This window comes from Asparagus officinalis, chromosome 10 (genome assembly GCF_001876935.1).
Source record: "Asparagus officinalis chromosome 10, Aspof.V1, whole genome shotgun sequence".
In the NCBI taxonomy this organism is placed as follows: domain Eukaryota; kingdom Viridiplantae; phylum Streptophyta; class Magnoliopsida; order Asparagales; family Asparagaceae; genus Asparagus; species Asparagus officinalis.
The window spans coordinates 10956304-10975057 of record NC_033803.1 but is presented as its reverse complement, the minus strand read 5'-3'; the positions used below and the strand labels follow the sequence as shown (position 1 = coordinate 10975057).

Below are 18754 nucleotides of genomic sequence, written 5' to 3'. Positions count from 1 at the left end.
ATGGTATAACATAAACAGAGGAGCATTTGATTTTTCAATTCAATCATACAAAAATGTTAACCAAACTTCTCACTTTGGTGTACAATGTTTGTTCTTAAGCAAACCAGTAACTCAAGATCACAGTAACGACAAATAATATGCTAACAACTATTGTGGATAACAGAAGAAAATGGACAGCAAAAAACAAAAGGTATTTGGCAACCCTGGGAAAATATAAGTACCTTAATGGCTGCACCAAATGCAGATTCAGCCACTTTATTACTTTCAAACATGGTGGGAATGCTGTCAAGCAGCTGCTCCAGATGTTCGCGGCACTAAATCCTCAGAAAAGACAACAAAAATGCTCTAAGCAGGATATTATGAAACCCTGCTCCGTAAGTGTAAAACAAATGCATGTAGATGGAACAATATCAACAGTAGGAAAATGTGCAGGACAAACCTCAGCAAGTTGAACAATTATGTCAGAATGAAGCGGAGTATAAACATCTTGTATATCAGGAACGATAAGCATCACAGGCTGCAAAAAGAATAAGAGTCAAAACAAAACATGTGCAATCCACAGATAAAATTATATGCAGTACCCCCTTATTCCATGTAAGGTTTACATATGTGTGAAAGCCAACAGGTAATTGCATATTCTTATGATGTCTATGTCCTAACAGACAAGAAGACAACATTAGAAGACTAAACTCTTAGCAAGGATCCTATCACTTCAGTTCACCTGACAACATTAGAAGGCAAAATTCACTGCAACAATCGTATCACTTCAAGTCACCTTGCTTTGTCGACAGAGAATCTTCAAATCCCTAGTTTTACCTTCCACTTAATGAATCTAGGAGGAAACGTGGATAACGGTGAAAATCCATGAGTCATGAAAAATGATACTGCATGACACGTTAAGGTTAATTTTGTTTAACTCTCACTGATGTGATAAATATTTTCTATGAGGGGAGGACTTTTTTCCATCCTTGATAGACAAGCATGGATGGCAACACTCCGCTTTAATGAAGAACCTTAAAAAAGACGCATTTTAAAATTCATTAAGTCAGAACAAGAATAATGGTATGAGTCGTTTCTATTGTCATACCAAATACAGTCAAGACATATAGCAAGTAATGGATAACAACAATAAAATTAAATTTCATACCTGCTGAAGAACTCGTTTCAGATTGTAGAAATGAATAGACGAATCAAAGGTTGCAATGCCCACCATTGTGCGAGGACCTTCCTGTGAGCCAAAGTATCAGCCAATAAATCTGAATGAGTTTCTTCCAATAACAAATTACAAGATCTACAGAAATTACTAGCCACATGGTTATCAGATCATGCAGAATCGATAGTTTGTCAAATCATAAACTTGTGTAAGATGTTGAACACAAATATCCCCAGTATGGTAACTCGTCAATAATATATAAAAGACAAATCATTTTGACATAACCTAGCAGGAATAGAAACAACAGGAGATTTATGATTTATTTTGTTAGTGTTGTCATGGCAGAAAGATACACCAGCATGAAAGAAACTAACCATGTGACAAGCATTGATTTTCCCATAAGAAACAGAATAAAAAACATCACTATTGATAAGACAAATCAAATCCAAGAGTCCTTCCAGTACAATGACAGCAGTTCAAGAAAGGGTGTAAGAAGAAAAAGTATTCAACTGACAAACAAGAAGAAACAGCCAAGTGCAAGTAATCTAAGCAGCTAAGAACACCTTGCATTCAGGACATGCTCAGGTTCCTGCCTTAGCATTCCTAATATAGTAAATTTATCAATTTCTGTAACCCCCTACTAGAAATATAGAAAATCCACTTGCTAAATCCTTTGATTAGAAAGGGTAAGAGTTTGGTAATTGTTTATATGACCAACATCCTCACCGTTTACTAAGGAGACGAGTTGGTCAGATTCAGGTAGGTCTTTCTTAACCTGATCTCACTGTAAATAGCTTCAGATCTGTGTTTTTACCCAAGTCCAGGTTCAAATCTGATCCCTCAACCTCAAGTTTGAACTTTAAATTTGGTCCATATTGACTTGTATTATTAAACAGTAATACATATGATGAAACTAATTTTTAGCATGTTTTACATATTGATTTGGTTTTAACAGGTTGGGTCCAAATTTACAAGATCAAACACTACCATTTGGAGTTCAGGATGAATTAGACACATATACAAGGAAAAGGACTAGATTCCAGATTCAGCTGGAGGCAAAATTGGACCAGACCATGGGTGGGTTTGAATAAACTGGACTCTCTAGGAGCCCTATAATTTACAGGCAGCAAACATGCAGAACCTAAAAGCTAAGTTGCACGGAAACGGGCACCGGTAGCACTACGGGTGCAGGTACAGAAGACCAAAAAATTGTTAAATGTAAGGTACAGGATACAGCCACATATAAACTGAAATTAGTAATTTACATGATATCATTGTTATTTCCAATTCATATCTTACTGATATTAAAATTCATATCATATTGTCAAGTTCCTTTTACTATGTTGATTATTATAAATTAGAAACTTTTTTTTTCGAACTACACTCGAACGGACTTTTAAGCTATAGCTTTGAACTTGGCTATGGACTGAAACAAACCCGACCATGTGTAACTAGTTTCAAGAAATGGATATGAATTGTAGGATATACATCCAAGAAGTGTATAACACATGTTTAAGTATAAAATATATCATATAATGGATTACATTTTCGAATAAATGTATAAATATATCCAATGTGTGTCCATAAAGTTTCAGTATGGGTATGTGCTGGGCAATGGGGTATGACATCTTGATAGCAGTACCCAGGTAATACAGCCTAAATGCACAAAATTTATATGTCCTCTCAAGCTATATCTCCCATATCACAGGACTTCATGCACACAGAAGCAGACGAGGGGAGGAGAAGCACATGAACCACTTGTGAAGGGAATACAAAAATTGAAGGATCAAAAAATAGACTAAAATCCTATAATAATAAGCCCTAAGGATAGACACATAAGCAAGAAATTTAAAACCATTGGGAGCATGTTTGGGAATTTTCGACTGTAATCAACTTGGGTTACTATCTTTAAATGGAAATAATTAAAGTGGATTAATCCAGACTCCAGAGTGTTTGTAAACTTGGTGGATCATAATCTGATTTCAACAATAGAGTGTTTGACGAATGGGCGGATTATAATCCATTATTGTTATCGAAATGACCAAAAAAGACATGGGGTTGGTGGTGAGTTATTAAATACAAACTCGTATTTTGTGAAATCATATGGAGTATAATTGTCTTTTACTAGGTCAAAACTCAAGGATTATAATCCACCAAGTTTTTTGGTGGATCATAATCCACTTGCCAAACATCCAATAATGGATTATAATCCACTTCCATTTTGACCGTTTGTCAAACATGCTCTAAGAAGTAAAGTAAGAATATTGCACATTTTTTGGTTTTTCAATTTTTTTCTTTTTTTTTTCTTTTTTTTGTGGGGTGGGGGTGAAAAAAACCTTGTCTCAGAATGAAAAAGAAACTCTGATTCCTGTGAAAATTATAACAGATCATCAAAGTAAACCAAAGGACTCAAACACTGCCGGAAGAAAAAAACTATCATAATAGCTATCTGGTTCATGCCTACCTAATATGATTAAGGCAGATTTACAAAGTTTTCTTAATCACTTGCTTAATACCCACATGTCAGAAGGGTACTCTGATCAATGTAGATGGTCCTCCGAGCACACTATGCGACAATCATGCTGGAATAGAGAGAGAGAGAGAGAGAGAAGACTGATGCTGGAACACTGAAGCAACTAATAACAGGACACTGATTCAACTAACTCGTCACCCGGAAGCCCATATGAGTGCTGCTATTGGACTTGGACATTTGTTAAGCTGGTAAAGGAGTCTGACTGAACATCTGCAAATTCAGCGCCACAAGAGAAATAGACACGGGACAAAGAGCTTGCTATTATCATCTCAAGTCTTTTCCATCAAAATCAATCAACTAAGAGCATGGCAGAAGTCGAGACGAGCGATCTAACAAACAAGTAATGACAATAGAACACTACTAACTGATGATTAATGAAAAAGAAGAGGAAAATTTCAACGAAGCTGTGATACAAGAGCCCTTTTTTTATGGAGTATCACATGCAATGGAGAGATCAATATCTAGTTCGGTGTCAAATAACCTCTAGAAATGATCCGAGGCGAAATGGGTTGTTAAGGAATTCTTTGATAACATATTCTTGAAAGAAAATCGAAGAAGCTTGTAGATAGAAAAGAATGTAACTAAATTCTACATTACATGACAGCAAAATAATGTGCAGTCATCTTAAAAAAAGCATGATAATGTGAAAAACGAGCAAGACAGATGTTACAATAAGGATCCTGTCTATAGTAACATAGTCTAAATATGAAATATAAGAAGAAAATACGGCTGGTTTCATAACAACAGCATTTCAGTGAAATGTAAATAAAAAAATAGTAAGTGGTGATAAGATTACACCTATTAGATAACTCTACACAAGATACCTAACAGTCTGTTGAAGTTGGAAGAACAAAATGTGGACTAAGGGTCGATATCTACAATAAAAAAAACTGCAGACTATTTAAACACTCGCCTCTGTAACTAACTGCTGAATTTTGGGTGAAGGTCTAACACAAAATATCCAAAAGTACATAAATTGGAAGGGGGGAAAGGTGGACTAAGAGGTGATAACTGAAATCAATGACCCCCAGACTATATTAACCTTCTCCTGCATAACTAAATGCACATTTTGGGGTAAAGACTTAACTACAGGAATTTGATGAGTATCACACATTGTTTTAAATATCCCGACATGGCCCGATATATCCCCCGATATATCCTTTTACAGGGCTTGCCGCAACCGATATGGTCTTTAAATATCCTTTACCGTTTTTTGGCTATTTTGAGTGATAAATCCCCGATATGACCGATATATTAGCCGATATGTGGACCAATATATCTTTTTATATAACTTGTTGCAAAATAATATACCATGTTTGGAATTTTTGGGCGAGATATCAAGATTTTCCCATTATATCAAATGACATTTTGCCCTAAAAAAAGCAGATCGAATGTTGCAATGTTGCTTTGTACTTTTGTTTGTTTTAGAAGGTTGATTAGTGATCCTAAACATATATTATTCATATTTTGTATGCTTAAATTTCATTACATATGTTGAGATTACATTTTAATGTATTATACTATGTATGCAAACATTCATTATGGCATTCCGATATTTACCACATATCCCCGATATTTTCCCGACATCCGCAATCTGATATGAATTTTGGTCATCCGATATTTCCCTGATATCCGATATTTAAAACCTTGGTATCATAGTATAGTGTATACAACCCCCACCCCCCACCAAACACACACACCCCACCCCAAAGTAATAATAATAATAATAAAAGAAGAAGAGGACGAAAAAGTGAATGGTATACTAAAATTAAAAGGAAAAAACTCCAGTGAACTAGTATAATAAAAAGATATTAAATTTTCTTAAGAGTAGAATCACAAATTATCTTTTTACAATGACACATGAACTGCACACCCCATGCCACCCCAACATAGAGAAACACACATCCACACCCCAAACGAGAAAGAAAAAAAACAGAGATGGAAATGGACAAACTATGCCAACTAACCACAAAGACAAGTAAAGAAGTCAATAAATATAGCAAGTATTCTGAAACCCCCTCTCTCTCAAGGTTTTACCCAAAATTACGATACTCCTTGCTGTTATTTCTTCATTGCATATAACCCTGCCATTAAGTCAACTTAAGCTTAGAGGTGATCAGTGTTTGAAATGCCAGCTGTCATGTCGGATTTAGGGGCCAACCGACACGATATGGAGCTTTTCAATACCTATTGCGTTTTCAGGATTCATGTCGAATATATCAGGGGACATGTCGTATGTATACATCGAGGACTGTTGGCTATGTCGTGCGATTTTTCAGTCTGAAAATTTAGCTTATTTTTTTTGCTATGTTTATCTAATCATATTTGGATTTAAATTCTTGATTGTCTTAATATTGCTTTCAAATACAAAACCCGATCAGTAAGGGGAAATGGAAAAAAGAACAAATTCATTTCCGTCGCTCATCTTCTCTCTCTCTCCTTCGACATCTCATCAATCTCTTCTTCGACATGTTCCTTCGACATCAATATCGGCGATCTCTCTCCTTAACCGCTAACATGGGACTCCTTTTTTCTCACCTCTTTCCTTCAACATCAACCCTAAGCATCACAAATTATTTACTTTTCTATATGTTTAGACAATATAATTTATTAAGCATGTTTAGATTTCATTTATGATATTTATATTACACGTATGAACGCCATCCAATATGGCAATCCAATATTTTTTTCATGTCCCCCGAATATCCCCAATTTCCGCTATCCAGCATGAATTTTAGTCGTCCGACATGAACCCGACATCCAACATTTAAAACCTTGGATGTAATATTACTGTCTTGCTCTTGTTTTAACCATAATTCTTGTTGTAAAGCCCTATCTTATTACCTTTCCTCCTATTTCTTTCACTCAATCAATATTCATTGAATCTCGACTCCAAATGCAAAAAGTTTCATTCATCATCCACCTAACTCCCAGGTATGACCTTATGATTCCATTAAATGGTTTTGTGCTTGATTCAACTCCTTTTTCAAAAGTAAATCAATCAAAATTTTCCTCTAGTTTGAAGAATATTTGTCATCACAAATTCAAAATTTGTAAGTTTGTTTCCTGCACTTAAGATATTCTTCCAGACTGTCATAAGATAAGCATGAGAACCCTCATATTATAATGGCAGTTGAGAATATGTCCTAATCTCTAATAGCATAGAGGTTAGGAAAAGAGACCTTGTCCACGAGAATGAAAATGTAATTTTACCCACAAATAGATGAACATAGAGGATCGATGGTTCAACTTAATGAATTTGAAAAAAAATAAACAATGCTGAAATGAAGAAGAGAAGAGAGATCATACACACCCCCATGTTTGACATGATGCTCGAAGCACTTGCAGTCATTGTTAAGGTTGAATGATGAATAGAAAAAAAAAAGAAGAAATAAATAAGACCAAAGAGGACTTGGTTTTTGGGAGGGAGAATAACCTCATAATTCTCAAAAGAAAAAAAGAGAATATCCTTATGTGCAAGGCACATGCTTATTTAATGGGAAAACTGAAAGAATACAGAATGACTTGGTTATGTGAAATTAAAAAGCAACATCGAGGGCTTTCTTAATTTTTGGTAAAACCTTGAGGAGATTTCATAAATACCTATAATTATATGTGCAGATATTATAACAAAATATGCAGCTATAACATGAATACATGATAGAAACAGAACTACAGATTAAAGCACTAGACTCCAGTATCGGATACTTCGGTCCCCTTGACTATAATGTACATTGATGAGCATATCCAGAAATGCATGACAAGAAAACATGAGCCAAGAAGAAAATGAGGAGAAGTTACCGGAAGTTCCGCAATAGACTGGCTGATTGAACTGCAGGCTGCTGCAGTGGCACCAGTTTGTATGGCATTCATTGAGACATCAATGAGGAAGAAAAAAACTGCAGGCATGGGCTCACGAATCTGGAAATAAGGCAAAGCATGCAAAATAAGGTAATTTTAGACTTTAAAGAAACAGAAAATTGATCACAAAAATATTAATTGCAAATCTAAATATTAGCCTGAGCAGACAAAATTGCGTGTAAGAAAAATTTATTCAAATGCAGAGTGTGAAAAGAAAGAAACAAAAAGAAAACATGATGACCGTTCAAAAAACCAAGGAACTTGAGCTTAGCAGCTCCGACATTTATTAATTACTTAAGTAACATGAACTAAGCAATTTACTGCATGCTAAAAAATAATTTCCAACCAATTCTCAAAGTAACGAATATCCAACAAAGTAAAGATAATGAATGCACATAAAGAACGCATATGCTCCAACAAAGAGGGAATAGAACAAACAATATCAGAGATACTTGCATAACAAGTCAATTTTTCTTACTTGTTTCAAATTTAGGGGGAAAATTAAGTTACAATAAAATGGGTAACAAAATAAGTTTAATGCTAATCAAACAAGTTAACAAACCATGTATTCCTTAGTGGCAACAAATTCAACTGTTCCTCTACACAGCTCAGGCCTCTCATCAGCATCCCGCCTCCTACCATCTGGACCAAGATTACAGTAGTAATCTCTAGGTGTCTCATCAGTAAATCCTGCCAGAAATAGAATGTCAAAAGGTATGAACTCCAAACATTTTTGGGAGCTGAGAGAAGTGCAAGAAGATAGGATTGGACAATTACAAGTGGCAAGAAAGATATAAATAATTAAAATGAACCAAATACATAAAACTCCAGATATCAAAACAGTAACTAGGAGGCTAGAACCCAAGAGAATAAGGCCTTAGATACTTGTTTCTTCAGAAATGAAGAAATATGAAGTGTGCGGTTTTCTAACAAGGAGATGTAGTCTTTCATGTCATATGGTATCTTGTAACTTGTAAATGAAGAAAGTGTCAGCATTCCCTGCTCATGTCATTTTCTAAATTTTCCAACTTCTGAGAGTATTTTTGATCTTATAACACGGAGGCCATCCGTGTCAGTTGTTGCCTAGTCTAATCAGACAAAGAAACCACCAGAAGTCTAGATTTCTCTTATATTAGATTAGATGTATACAGCCAGATCTCTTATAAATATAACCAGTTTCGTAATATATGAATCAAAAGAACAGAAAATGAAGGGTGTTACCGGAAGGTTACTACATGTGAATGTCGAGCTCAGGTTGCACAATAAAATCTACAATAATCACAGTTGAGAACTAGACAGCAACAAAAATAGGAACAACCATGTTCTGCAGCTGTCCACTAAGAAAATTTAATCATTGCTAATTTGAAACTATTTGATCATGTGTACTCGCCGGAAGCCCTAAGGATAACAAGTCTGAAGGAAAGCAGCAGAAAATAATCCTGTACTCATAATTAGACTATAGTATACAAGAATGGCCCTCGAATAAAAAAATGATAGCCGTCATCTGTGGTATAGAAGAGGCAATTGAGAAGGTGGTTTCGCACATTCCAATGAGCTAAATCCCTCCTCAATTAGATTACTTGTCACACTTCTTTCCTCCAAGCGGTTCTGGAAAAAAGATACATTCAAAACAAAATAGGAAACCGTATTGCAACTAAAGAAAATATTAAAAAAATAATCCCCCTCTTCTGATTTCCTAACTAGATTTATAAATGGAAGACCAAAGGAGTTAGTAAGGCAAATTCTTCTTTACTGGTAGGATCTCTCCTATTTATAACAAAAAGCACATTATATGACTGCAATTTTTAATTTTAATTCTTTTAATTCAAATTTGCACTCATCTTGCATATCCATAAGTTTCAACTTCAGCCATCTACACCCACTGAGCTTTATGAATAAATTTGATTTACCATTTTAAGTGATTTCCTTTTTCTTATTTGCTACAGATATTAAGGCCTTCAAAAACGCAGATCTTAGATGAAACTGGCAAGTAACGTATGACCTATGCAAAACTAACAACAATAACAAGTCTTATTCTTTCGTTCAGTTTTGCTAAGGATCATCTCATTAAGTTACTACTAGAATATCCTTTCTAATTGCTTCCAACCAAGTTCTCTTACCGACTTGCACCTACCTATATTCTTGCTTGCTCAATTTGTTATGACCTTATCACTTCTCTTTTAGTTGATACGTTTAGCTGTCTCCATTGCACATAGCCAAACCATCTCAATTGATTCCCCTCCACTTTGTAAGCAACATCTAACTTTCTATCAGTGAGTTTATTTCACATCCGATCTGTTAGTGTATTTCTACACATTGTCTGTAGGCTGTAGCATTCTCCTTACTGTTACACTCATTTTTTGCACGTATTACTTCTTAAGCCAACATTTTGATACACTCATTTTTTGCACGTATTACTTCTTAAGCCAACATTTTGATTCATAAAGCTTTACTAGTCTTATAATTGTACTAAAAAACTTGCCCTTCAATCTCTCACCCACTTTAACCTCTTAGTTTGATTTGATGAATCACATCAATCTCAACGTAACCATCTTGACAAAGACAAGTCCTAAGTAGCAAAATTGATTACTCCTAAATATTTATTGATTGTCAATAAGTAATATGCATGCATTCTTCGTCACAATTTTATATAGTTATATTTCATGTATTTTGTTTTTGTTCTACTAATTCTAAATACTCTAGATTTGAGAGCCTCTCTTTGTCTTATTACTTTAAAAATTGACACAGTCTCGTTAATTAACATTGTCATCAGCAAATAATGTCTAGATTTGAGAGCTTCTCTTTGTCTTATTACTTTAAAAATTATCACAGTCTCGTTAATTAACATTGTCATCAGCACATAATGTGCACGTGTTTTGTAATGAGTTCATCAACAACCAATACAGAATAAGGGGGGCAATATGAGGCCTTCATGGTTGTGGTAAATAACCTCTCAAAACGAAAAAAATCAATTCTTTGTCATGAGCCTTGAAGCGTTTCTTAAGCAATAAGGATAAGAAAGACATAACGAAACCAAAAGTCAAACAACAACTCTAAGCACAATAAAAATAATAGAATCCTACTCTAGCTTAGGCCAAACATATCTCTAGAAAAAATTAATAAGAAAGTTTCAAAGACTACAAAGAACAATGAGAATATATGAAATGGAAGTTCCTAGACGTTGCTAAATGATGCTTACCACACAAATTGCAGATGAACCGCCTCCCATGGTCAACAAATCTCATAAAGGGATTTATATACCCTTTGCAACGAGAGCATCTAAGAGGTCCACCTTCTCCAAAGTCCACAATCTAGAGAGCCAAATAGTGAGCAGTCTAAAGAATATAATAAAGCTTCCATCCACCTTAAAGTAAGCTATATAAAAACAAAGGATGTTGGATATAACTGAAGGTATAGGATAACAAGGCATCAAATCACCTGAATAGGCTCCTCATTTGGATGTGGAAGTGCCAAGGGTTGTATCATCAATGCCAAAGGCATGCAAGAAGTTGACAAGAGGTCACCAGTGCATGGTATCTGACGAATAATGCATTTTTAAATTAAACAGAACTAAACGCTGTCAATTTAGAAGTTCCGAAAGCAGTTAAAAGAAAGATCAAGAAATAGTTACCTGACTCATGGTGCACCTCATTAAACGTGGACTGCAATTTCCAGTATCCCTAACAATGAAATCACCTGTCGCAGGCTTTACAAACAATAGTACATTTGCATTTAGGTCAAATGGTAAAGGAAAAAAATAAAGATAGAACTTTCATAAGTAAAAAAGTAAAGACAAAAAATGTGCAGCCTCTAGCTAGATTAAACTTAAATTACACTTATTTTACGAAATGAAAGGTTACTCTATAGCAAGGTATACCGGGGGAATGCAGGCTTGATTTGATTGCCGTGTTTCAAATTGGGCAATTGAAGAGCTTGGTGTGGGACGTGGGATTTGATTAGGATCAATCTTTGAAGGCCCACCAATTTGGGATGTAGAGAGAGGTGAGTGCCCCATCACTGGAGGGACTGGAGCCACCTGTTGACCCATCGAGTTTGTTGGTGGCATGCCAAACATTCTTGGTGGAGCTTGCATACCACTTGGCATGGGCACAGCACCCTGAAACAGATAATTGCAGAACATGAATACAAATATCCCATACGACTATGATACATCATAGACAACACAATTCAAAAAATTATTGGAAACTAGGATGTAGAGCCCAAATGTCAAGGATGCTTATGAATAATGTGAATCCAACATATTTAGAATACAGGCCCATCACAGCTCATGGATGTAAAAAGAACAAAATTATACATGTGCACATTAATAAATTATGTGACTAATCATATTCTTTGTGAGAAACTGAGAAGAACAAATAAATCAATGTGTATACATTCAAATAGAATAGTGAATCCATCATCCATAAGTTTTAATTTTTTAATACAAATTAACGATGTCTAAAACAGATGTCATCACACATCAAATATCCAAGAATATCTAAGTATTGAATAAACATTAGATATGGGTATGTTCCTCAAGTGACGATGCTACACTAGCTAAAAATATATGAAATAAGATGGAAAACATAAACTCCAGAATGAAATTCAAAAGATGAAGTTTGATGTCATCTCAGGGTATCAGCAACTGCATTCATTTGGAATACTAGTCAAAATTGTATGTTAGTTTTAGATTGAAAATTCAGGCATTCCATGAACTTAATGACTGTAATAATGAATCCGAGCTTACAGATCTTTCAAACTACAAGTGTCACCCTAGGCCACGTTAGTTAACGCGGTGTAAGCCATGGAATCCACTGAGTATAACAAGTTGTTTGGCTCAATCCACCGCCAAAAATAGTTAACCATTGTCGCTACTTGAATCTCAAAGTTTACATCATAAACCCATCCTTTACTTTGCCACTACCCCATGTGGGGCAATACTAGTAGGGCATCACAATCACCAGCGGTGGAGTTAAGAGTTTTGGTAGAGGGTCCCAAAATTAATAAACATTATTATAAAGAACAAAATTTCACTGTAGACCCAAACCAAGTTTTAATTACCAAAATCAACCCTTTTTTTTTAATTACCAAAATCGACCCATTTTTTTTAATTACCAAAATCGACCCATTTTATGCCACGTAAGCTTAATCTCATTTCCTAATTAGTCGGGGTTGCCAACCCCGACTGTTTAGGAGTTGTTAAACCCCAATTAGAAGCTTTAAACCTAATTTTTAATGTCCTAAACAATCGGGGTTGCCAACCCCGACTAATTAAGAAATGTGATTAAGCTTACGTGGCATAAAATGGGTCGATTTTGGTAATTAAAAAAAATGGGTCGATTTTGGTAATTAAAACTTTGTTTGGGTCTACAGTGAAAATTTGTTCTTATTATAAAATATAACTTTTTATGATTTGTTAGTATCTAAATCTCATTACATAACAAGATTATTAAAATCGAGTTTCAAAGTAGTCCAACCTTCACCCACTTATACACCAAAATACATAAAGGTTCATCTTCCATTCAACCAACTACTTAGCAACTTTACTAATCCCTTGAATTTAAGAAAAAAATATCACAATTAGAGAACCAAACTACTTAACTAAAATAGATCTATAGCAATCTCATTATATAAATCTTAAAGTAACTAAGAACATGTGTTAAGATTACCATAATACATAATTGAGCATTCTTATATGCCTTATTACCATCCAAAATTATCTAAGATGATCATCGGTGAAGAGCCTATTTAATTCAAAAATATAGTGATATTTGGCACGTTTCTAGCTTTATGCACAGTTACGGTGCAATAATACAAATATATACGCTACTTTGTATGATATTTTAACCAAAACGACTATGCAGCTACATAAATTGACTAAAACTAAGAGATCATTATAGCTCTTGGTTTCAATTTCTTTCCTTGCACTTTGTATATATAGTGGGATAATAAATTTTAAGGGGGGTCGAGGCCACTTTGGCCCTCCGCCCCTAAAAATCATGTCAACTTAGATACGTGATGTACTCATCATAGCATTGATAATTGGTCTATCACCACTAGGTTATGTGGGTTACAAAGGTGGCTCTTACATGTTCTAGAGGTGACTCTCATTGCTCTCACGCGATATAACACTTGGTTCGCAGATCACTTAGTTTCACACTTCTAGCTGGTTAACTGCTCTTAAACCATTTGTCACGCTCGAGCCTGCGAACCTTTTGGCACATATAAGTTTCGGGACCTACCGAATGCAACATATTATTTAGCTCGATCCCCTGCCAAAAATGAATCTCAAGGTTCACAAATTAAACTCATCCTCATCTTTATCACTCTCCCTCAAACACAATCATCCCGGGTTGTCGGCTGACAGGTTGCCCGTTGGAAGTGTGGGAAAGTGTTACACAAGAGTAAGTAGTACATTGGGTGTGATCAATGGAAGCCACTTCTTGAACTCATAAGAGTCGCCTCTAGAATCCACATTGTCTGATTATGATACCGAGATGGACTAGTTATCAAATGTTGCGATTAGGGCATCATCTATCTAAAGGGGCATGATTATGACGCTCCTCTACTATAGTCACACATGGCTCGTGTGAAGACATTGATAAGTTTAATTAGTAAATTATTGATAAGTTTAATTAGTAGGACAAAGGAGACAAGTGCAATGATGGTTAATAATCTTTTTAGTAGATTGAGCCAAACAATGAGTTGCGCTCGGTTGGTCTCGACGCCTACATCGCGTAGACAGGCTTACAAGCTCGGGATGGGACTATAGGCATCAAAATATATCACATAACATGATCACCTTTAATAACACTTAAACATGCCAATAATAGAGCCCATATCTACTCCCCTATACTTAAAAGAGAATCCAAAGAATATTGTTCATGCTACAATAAATACTATAGTGAATAGTAAATCGCATGTGGTCCTCTACACTCGGAAGTTAATGTTTATACTACAGTATTTACGGTATCATAAACAGTAAATCAAATCTACTCCTCCAGACGTGAAGTTATTATTCATGCTACAGTAATATACTATATCATAAACAGTAAAAAGTAAATCTAATGTATTAAAACTTGGATCTCTCTTTAAGTATAGATGAGTAGATATGATATCTAAAGTAAATGTAATAAAACTTGAATCATTCTTTAAGTATAGATTAGTAGATATGATTTCTACTTTTAAGCATACAATAATTAAATCAAATATATCAAAACTTAGAGGGAGGCAAATTCAAAATGTGGTGCTTAAAAAATAGGGGGTCATGCTTTGCACGGGGTGCACACTAGTCTAGAGTATAAATCGAGAATTATTTATCAAATACCAACTCAATCTCGATAGAAACTTAGACATAACATGATTCACATTTCAACTTTAGGAGGGGTCTATATAATTAAATTATTCAAAATCAGATCACTTTAGTTATAAAAAATGAGAAAAAAACAATTAAATCCCAAATGTGTACTATGACGAACTAATGTTACAGAATGCGGTAGGGGTTGTATACGCGGTTAGGAGGGCCCTGGATGGATTTCTATTTCTTATTCTTTTAATTGGAGGTGGAGGTCTTGCTAAAGGTTGGAGGACGGTGAAAAAGACCAGGGAGGTGGCATTGAGGCGACCGCGGAGGAAATTAGACCACGATCTAAGCGTTGCAGTCTGGATAACAGCTCATGCTCCCCCAGGCACTACCGGGACATAGGCGGCAGCTTAAGTACTGCTTAGTCCTAGCGGACGCCTAGACCACTTTTTAAGAACACGCAAACTTTAAATTATGAGAAGAACAATTTCATAAAAATACGAACGAAGGTTTACTCAATACTAAGCTCAATAACTGTAATATCGACAATCTACCACCAACGAAACAGATATCTTCAGTAGATCATAATGTGCGCTAGTTATAAGATGACTCGATGATTAGATATTACAGTTTGATTCAATTAAACATTCAAACCATCTTTACGAGCTTTCAAAGTTTTCGAGGACTCACCGTTCTTGGAGGCTGTGAAGACCACATCGGAGCTCCAAATGGCGCAGCCGGCCAGCACAGCCTGCGGTGGCACAGAGAACGGAGGCTGACGCAGTCCTGAAAATGGCTGCGGTGGGGCGGGCTGAAGGAGACTGCTGCTGGCGGAACGCCACCGGCCTGAAACGGCTGCGATGCTGCTGCAGCCGCCCGCGGAACGGTTGTGATGGTCATAGCAGCTGCCGGAAAAGGCTGCGGCGGCCGCAGTCATAAGGCTGGGACGCCGAAGGAGCAGCCTGAGGAGGCGGCGGGCTCCCCATAGAGCGGCCTGCCGATGTGGGCCCACCGAGCTGTCTGAGAGAAGGCCGTGGGCCGCGAGGAGGCCGCTAAAAGGCCGCTGCCTGTGGCCACGACGCCCGCCGGCGGAACGACGGCGCCGTTGTTCATAGGCCGGCAGGGGGAAACTGCGGGGCGCCAGAGACGGCGATAGGCGGTGGCCCGGGGCGGGGCAGGGAAGGATCGGTGGGACCCCGGGGAGCGGCGGAGGGGGTGAGGAGGGGGGGCGGTTGATCGCTGGAGGTTGGCGACATGGCGTCGCGGAGATTGCTAGGGTTAGGATTCGGGGGAAAATTGGGGGGGTTGTTAGGGTTTGGAGGAGGATTATGGAAGCCAGGGCGAGGGCGAGGGTACGAGGACGCCATGGCTTTTAGATTTCTTTCTCCCAATGAGGTTTTTTGTTGAGAGAAAGAGAGAGAGAGAGAGAGAGGGATCGAGATCTGGGCGATCGAAGCAAGGAGAGAGAGAAATATATTAATAGAAATGGAGAAAAATATAGTATAACGCTCGCGAGTTGAGAAATGGGGTAATCTTTGATCCCGGGCTCGATCGGGTGTGAAGGTAGACCAAGGTACAGGTATGCGAACGAATTAAGTGATGACAGCTCATCAGACGCTGATGTGGATGGATTTGATTGGTCTGGTTTGTTGCACAGGCGGTGGAAATTGGAGCAGTGTGAGTACTTGGGTGAGTGAGCGTTACTTAACGCGGGGTTAAGGCCGGAGAGCATGGTCATGTGATTTGCACGTGACGTGCTTTAATATTCACACGATGAGAAAGATACGGTGAATCTTGACGTCCAATGATGCACGCAGCGGCAAAATTGTAAAAAATATATTATTTTGCGTTTCAAAATATCATATCATATCATGTTACCATAACCACCTGAAAATTTTTGACATATCAAATATTAAAACAATAGATATAAAATCAAAAAATTAATAGCAGCCTCCTAAGAATTTAAAATTTTTAATTAATATCCTTAATGTACCAAAAAATATAGAAACACACTCAAAAGTTCAAATTATAAAAAACAACCCTGAAATTTTAAAATTTTTAAAATTTACAAATAATAAAAGATGAATTAAAGAGATTACCCTCCTGCACCTATGTCACGCTCAGCTTCCCAAAATACCAGAGAAACGGTACGTGAACAAGCACGCGACGCATTAAATTGAGGAGAATAAATAAAATATCATTTCTTCTCAACCTAATATGCTAAGCATTAAGTAATATACAATGCGAAGTCACAGGTCCCCGATCACAATTAGCAAGAATATAATAAACAAGTTATAATAGAAGAAATCATATCACAAATAAAATATCATCAGAGACATCAAGTTTGGGTCAACCATGCCCTTATTACAAAACAGACAAACTAAAAATATGAAAATACATAGTCCAACAGAAATGAAAGGAAGTACTGCAAAATAACTAAATTTCTCAAAAGACTAAAAGAGAATGTACTACATAAGTAAACTAAGATCCACTAGCTAAGCTTCAGGGTCTTCTACTAGGTCTGCACAGCACTCCTGTTGAGAATCCTCTGGTTCCTTTACGACTCCAAACTAAAGTTGTTTGTCCTCTAAATCTGACGTACACCCGAGAGAAATAGGAGTACGTCAGCGTGCATGGCACACGACAATATCTTAAAAGCAAGAATAGAAATGGTCGAACGGCCAATGCAATAACAGTAATAATAAATAGAAACATGCAGCTGGAATACTACAAGTTAGATGCAATCAGCTACTAGAGTATAATAATCAGAAGAATCCACAAACATCCGAGTAATAAGGTCATACAACTAGATGGAATTAATACTTAAAAATCTACAACACGAGACGTAGTACATCGAGCGAAATAATCAAAATAATGAAACTCTCATGTATATACCATATGTCTCAAATTATAAATAATTAAATATTAATCCCAATCTATGTATGAAAAGAAATATAACTAGTCCACATCTCACGAGAATCCATAATCATCTAAGGTAATAACCTATATAAGGTGATAATAAAGGAAATTTCTAATTGCAGATATCAAACAAAGCCTACCATAGGACACACAAGCATATTATTCTTATTTTACATGTTATTTGAATTAGAAAAGAATATTTCCATATATATAATTGGGTCCCCGTAAACTTATCCGGGGGCCATGCCTTCAAGTCAAGCATTGGCCCTTTGGCCCATGTATATATATAACTCGCGATATTAGTGTTAGACCCTAGAGGGGGGGGTGATTAGGGTCTTATGCTAATCTAATTCCAATTAGAAGCTAATTAAAATTATATAGATCAATATGTTCTTGCAAGAGATGGATATGAACAATAAGAACAATAAGAATATGCACAAATAAAATATGAGACAAGCAAAACACAAACACACGATATGTTTACGAGGTTCGGTCCCCACGACCTACGTCCCCGCTCCTCACCTCGAGGAGATATCCACTATCACAATCCGGTTTGGAAGCCGGAACTTCTACACACTCGGTTTACAAGTTCACCGAAAACTCTCACACTACACAATCACTCAACAATCACACTTTACACACTAAGTGTAGGAATCTAGCCCGTGTCTTCCTCCTCAAGTGCTCGATTACAACCTCTCCCTAGGTTCGTCAATCGACGCCACTCCTATTGGATTTGACCCCGTCTCTCTCTCCTCACACTTCTCTCGGTGTACAAGTGTATTACAAGTGATTCTTACAAATAAAAGTTAAATACAATGATTTGTTCTCAATTAACAAGTGAGAACACAATGAAGCTCACACTCACTAAATCACACCCCACAACCCACAATATATAATATGGAAATATCAAGCTCAATAAGTGTGTGTGATAATAGTGAATAAAACTCAATAAATAACTTAATGAATATAGCTAATCAAATGAAAG

At 36.5% G+C, this 18754-nt stretch overlaps 1 protein-coding gene across 1 annotated transcript in view; it reads right to left on the bottom strand.

The window, feature by feature from the left end:
• The window catches only part of LOC109825038 (protein transport protein Sec24-like At4g32640), a 41753-nt gene extending 26099 nt beyond the window's left edge, over window positions 1-15654 (bottom strand). Inside the window, exons 1-10 of the mRNA XM_020391727.1 lie at window positions 15541-15654; window positions 11425-11664; window positions 11179-11253; window positions 10986-11084; window positions 10747-10858; window positions 8110-8237; window positions 7488-7607; window positions 1148-1228; window positions 440-517; window positions 222-314 (exon numbers count right to left, since the gene is read on the bottom strand). Of these exons, the coding sequence (XP_020247316.1) occupies window positions 222-314; window positions 440-517; window positions 1148-1228; window positions 7488-7607; window positions 8110-8237; window positions 10747-10858; window positions 10986-11084; window positions 11179-11253; window positions 11425-11664; window positions 15541-15567 (1053 nt within the window). The 5' untranslated portion in view covers window positions 15568-15654. The remainder of the gene's footprint in view (window positions 1-221; window positions 315-439; window positions 518-1147; window positions 1229-7487; window positions 7608-8109; window positions 8238-10746; window positions 10859-10985; window positions 11085-11178; window positions 11254-11424; window positions 11665-15540) is intronic.